This window comes from Octodon degus, unplaced genomic scaffold, assembly GCF_000260255.1.
Source record: "Octodon degus isolate 3935 unplaced genomic scaffold, OctDeg1.0 scaffold00001, whole genome shotgun sequence".
NCBI classification, from domain to species: domain Eukaryota; kingdom Metazoa; phylum Chordata; class Mammalia; order Rodentia; family Octodontidae; genus Octodon; species Octodon degus.
In genome coordinates this window covers 11,353,192-11,358,248 of record NW_004524577.1, presented here as the reverse complement: position 1 = coordinate 11,358,248, position 5,057 = coordinate 11,353,192, and the positions used below count along the sequence as shown (strand labels likewise).

Here is a 5,057-nt window from a genome sequence, read left to right as displayed (position 1 = left end):
TCTCGCTGAACCTATGGTTCAGGCTGGCCTTGAGTTCACTTTGTAGCCCAGGCTGGTCTCAAATTCACAATAGTCCTCTTGCCTCAGCCTCTCAGGTGCAGGATTACACCTGGCTTGGATAGTAAAAGTTTAAAAGCCAAAGATTTTATGAAATAAGGGAGACCCACAGAAAGCAGTACTTTAAAAAAAATTAAATAGCAACAAAGTGCTAATTTGACTCTTAAGCATATAATACTGTAGTTCTCACCATATCTACAATCCTGAGAATCCTTGGTTAGCTTTTTAAGTTTTAATTTTCAGACCTTGTTAGTTTTTAAATTCTTCATTGATCAAGTGAACATTTGATTACGGTTTCTAATTAGCTACCATCTACTCGTAAGCACATTTTTCTTATAGTACAACAGTTATAATTTGCTTTAGTGGTGAGCTTAAGATAGCCGTTTTACAGTATCTGCACCAGTGCTGGCGATTAGGCTACCATCTGGGAGCTGCAGGCCCTGCCAGAGGAGCCTCTTGGGTGCCATATTGTCATCTGCGATCCCGGAGTTCTGAGCGCTGTGGGCCTGTCTGCCAAGGCCACCGTGGCTTACTCTACATCCACACACAATGGTTGTGCTTACTGTTGGCTGAAGACGTATCTAAAAGAGAAGCAAAGTCAGAATAAAATAATCCATTTTCTTTTATCAATCATGCATCACTTAGTAAAGTTGTGCTCTAGGAAATGTGTTGTCAGGCAGTTATTTATCGTGTGTATGTGGAGTGTATTTAAAGAATCTTAGATATGTTCAAAGCCTGCTGCACATCTAGGCTATATACTGTGGTGTATCTACTGCCGTAAGCAAGCACATCCAGGGCTTGGTGAACAAGGCAGCGTGAGATAAAGCAAGCCCAAGAGAAATTAATGTAATGAAGAGATGTAATTGACACGGCATAGACAAGGTGGCTGCTGGCAGAACACAGCTCGTGCTTTACCCTTAAGTGTTACAAGTAGAAGTGCAGTTTAAAATAACAGCAAAACATAATGTAAATGCATGAACAAGTAACAGTCACTGTCCTCAGGGGTTCTGTCCTACGCATAGCTCTGTGTGCTGGGCTTTTATATGGCGGCAGCACGGTAGGTTTGTTGACACCAGCATCAGAGCGGGGGTGGGGATAACACTGGCCCAGTGCCAAGCAGGTGATGCTTCCTCTCAGCTCTGCTGTCACGGGCCACCGTGGCCTACCGTGTGGCCATTGGTGAAATGTCCTGACGTGGCACATAGCTGTATCTGAAAGCAGTGGCCCAGCGTAACTTCATTTATGAAAGAAAGAAATGTTCAGTTAGCCTAGGAATCTAGTGTGACTGGGGCCAAATCTTTCAAGTGCACTTTTCTTGTTGAGCCAGAAGTGAGAGGGTTTCTTTTCTTGATGCCACTTTTCTTCTAAAATGCGTGCTGCAGGCTGGAGCACTCTTTGCATATCCGACTACTGTACTTTGTTTCTTCTGCTGCTAACAGTATTCCTAAATGTGATTGGTATCCTGTGTCATTTTTTCTAGTTCATCATCATGGGAGTAAAATGTTACGTTCGGAATCAAACTCTTCAATTACTACTACTCAGCCTACTATAGGTTGGCAACCCCTCTCTTTGCCTCTCTCTCTTTCCTTTTTTCTTTTTCTACTTTTACATTCTTGCTTTGATCATTTGTTTTACTATAACCCGCTTCATCGCTTATGGCTTAACTCGTATCCAACTGTGAGCTGGTGCTTCCAAATTTAAATTTTGGAAATTGGACACACTTCCAGTGTGTTGCAAATATAGGTGTGTTACAAGTGATTGGACACATGCTAACACGCTGCTCATTGGGTTCGCGTGTGCTCCATGTGCACATGTGTTCGAGTGCTGCATCACTGACTACCTCACGGATCCTTGGGTCTGGTGTTTGTTATTGCATGTTGGTAAAGTTTCTCAACGCATAAAGTAAAAATAACTAGCTGCCTCATGTCAGTGAAAACCTGGAAGTTTCCGTGCTGTCATCATGCCTTATGAGCCATCTCTCCTTCTGTGTAATCTATTATTAATTAGCCCCCGTGTTAACTACTAGCATTCTCCTGACCTCAGTAGCACATGCAAGAGACGTAGTCTCTGCCCTCCTCGCTTGTCTTCTCGGTGTGATGAAAGGGCAGTGAGACCCTGTGGCAGCAGTAGCTGGTGGATTAACAGTATTTTAGCATGAGCTTTCCATTTTCATGCTGAGTCTTTCTTTTACAGTGGTTATTCTTGCTGGTGTCTAGTGTTAGAATAAGCATACTTCTTCCCCCTTCCCAAACTCACTTGTATCCAAAAGGAATGCATTGTTAAGGAATGCATTTAACTTTTTGTTATGCTGAATTGGAGTTGGCATGGCAAAAAAGATTTTCTTGAAATTCTCAGCATAATCTGTGGTGCTAAGTGGTTGTTCTTTCCATTAGTGACTAAGTGCCTGTTATCCTTCTTTTGTGTGTGTTGCTGCTGTTTGTCGGTGTGTGATCCAGCTAAAGGAAGGACCAACATGGAACTGCGTGAGAAGTTCATCTTGGCAGACGGCGCCAGCCAGGGCATGGCTCCTTTCCGACCCCGGGGCCGCAGATCCCGGCCCTCCTCTCGGGGAGCTTCACCTAACAGATCAACTTCTGTGTCCAGCCAGGCTGGTCAAGGGGCCTCCCCGCAGGTCCCTGCCACAAGTACACCCAAGGTAGGATGCTGGGATAAAACTTCTCCTCTGCACAGTGTTCTGAGTGCACCACTGAATGTTTTACATCCCTGGGATTTATAGAACCATTTGTCTCTATTTGTGTCCCTTCTCACGGCATAGGGAACTCAGGATTTTCTTGTTTTAAAAATATGCTTGGCCAGGGGCCAGGGAGGTAGCTCAGTGGCCTAAGTGCCTGCCTGGCAAGTGCAAGGTCCTGAGTTTGATCCCCAGGTCCATAAAATCAAAATATGCCTTTCTTACTGATCCATATAAAGATTATTTATGTAGGAACTTTGTTATATTTCAAATTGAGGTTTCTTTTAAAGCTTCATTTGCACTCTCATGCATGCTCTCTCTCTCTCTCTCTCTCTCTCTCTCTCTCTCTCTCTCTCTCTCTCTCTCTCTCTCTCGCTCTCGCTCTCGCTCTCGCTCTCGCTCTCGCTCTCGCTCTCCCTCTCTCTCTCTCTCTCCTTTTTTGGTGTATATAATTTTGCCATCTTCCCACTTATTTTTAATTGTTATCTGACTGTGAAATGTGACTCCCAGCTATGAATATCTCATTCTGTGGCTTTGTTTTTTATCTGCTGTCCTTTACATTTGATTTGCCATTGTTCCATACAGATTCTCCATCCTTTAACACGCAATTATGGTAAACCATGGTTGACAAACAGCAAAATGTCAACTCCTTGTAAGCCAGCAGAGTGCCCAGACTTTGCCGTGTCATCTGCAGAGGTATTGTAAGGCCCCAGAGCCCAGCCTTAACCGTCTTCTTTAATTGGAACTATCACCCACTAACACTGCCCACCACTCCCTGTGTACTTCTGATAATACTGCATCTTTGTATAGACCTTTATATAATGAATATCAACCTGGCTGTTCTTCGAAGATGTAAGAGCAAGGGGTGAACAAAAGACAGTATCAGCTGACATCGTCACACCTGTAGCTCTCCCTCCTACTTCATTCTGCTGTCTCTCTCCCAGATGAACAAGACAGGATATTATATTCAAACCTAAGTAAAATTTCTTTTAAAGTAGATATAGTGTTTTTGAACATAGGCATCATTTGGGCAAGAAATGCGAACTGCCCCCTTTGGGTGGGCGTGAGAGACAGTGTCATTGCAAGAGAACCACTTTATTGAAAATAATTCTAGTAAATGCTTGCAATGGTCTTATTGCTTCTGATTGGACAATCAGTTATTTCTGCACAACAATGTGGGTGCATGTGACACGTTGATCAGTGGAGGGATAGCATTAGATTTCTAGAAAGTTCTCTCACTTCCCAAAGGCACCTTTGTTAGATTTCAGTAACTAACTTCTCTATGTAGCATGATATTTAGGCCTAAGATATTTAGGGGCTATAAGATTTACCAAGAATAACTCCTATATCATATTCAATTAAATGTTAACTATGTATCATTTTAACTTCTTTGTGAAATGGTCCCAAAGAATCACATATTTTATTAGTTACAATAATTGTGGAGGGAAACTTACTAAATATTCTCTCTTGAAAGAGGTTATTTTCACTTAAATAAAACTCAAAGGCCAAGAGTTTTTCTTGTGCAAAAGAAATACAGTATCTTTAACAAGTCCTTTCTGCTTATAAACACTAATACTTATTCCTCCCATCAGTAATGAGAGGTAGCTGAAGAGTACATTACCCTGATAATTTCATGGCAGTCCCATTGCTGCTGTAAGTGGTAGAGTTACGAGAGAGACGCCCCATTCTTCAGCTTTCCTTGTTCCTTCCCCTTCATTTTTCTGTGCTCCTCACACCCATCCCTGCCCTCTGACGGGACCATTAGGACCAAAGCTGACATCGAGAGGTGTCTATCCGTCGTTATGGATGGATTGTAGCAACAACTGAGAAGACTTAACAAGAGTTCAGGTGACACACATGCAGTTAGATTGAAGTATAAGGTGAATGACTAAATAAAACAGTTACTACCATAAAAGACACATTACTATAAGGCATACTTATTCCATCATTCTTGCCATTTCTTGAAGCATTCAGTTCTGAAGTCTTTTTGTGAGTGTTTTTAGGTGGTATGAGTGCCGTCCAAACAGAAAGGCAGGCTTGGAGGAAAGCTTTGCGGTGTGGCCTCTGCTGCTGTCCTCCCTGGGTCTGGCACCGGCCAGATCACGCTCTTCCCCAGTGAGAGAACCATGAAAGGTCAGGATTCGGAATCCTTTCAGGACCTGGTGGGGACAGCAGCAGCACAACTAAAAATGCTCAAATGAAAGGACTTCTAGAACTGTCTCAGAAAGTGGCTGGAGTGATGGGACACGTGTGTTTGAAGGAAATGGGGAGTTAGTAGAAATGTGTTTTTCACTGTACTGATTTTTTA

At 42.8% G+C, this 5,057-nt stretch overlaps 1 protein-coding gene across 9 annotated transcripts in view; it reads left to right on the top strand.

Annotated features, from left to right (window-relative positions):
• The window catches only part of Dst (dystonin), a 482,621-nt gene that overhangs the window by 471,635 nt on the left and 5,929 nt on the right, over positions 1 to 5,057 (top strand). For 7 of the 9 annotated variants that reach the window (XM_023700937.1, XM_023701123.1, XM_023700975.1 and 4 more), the window contains 2 exons: positions 1,538 to 1,609; positions 2,514 to 2,713. In XM_023700937.1, the coding sequence (XP_023556705.1) occupies positions 1,538 to 1,609; positions 2,514 to 2,713 (272 nt within the window). Of the gene's footprint in view, positions 1 to 1,537; positions 1,610 to 2,513; positions 2,714 to 3,334; positions 3,446 to 5,057 lie in introns of all 9 variants that reach the window. The other 2 variants (XM_023701151.1, XM_004623003.3) reach the window with 2 other exon arrangements.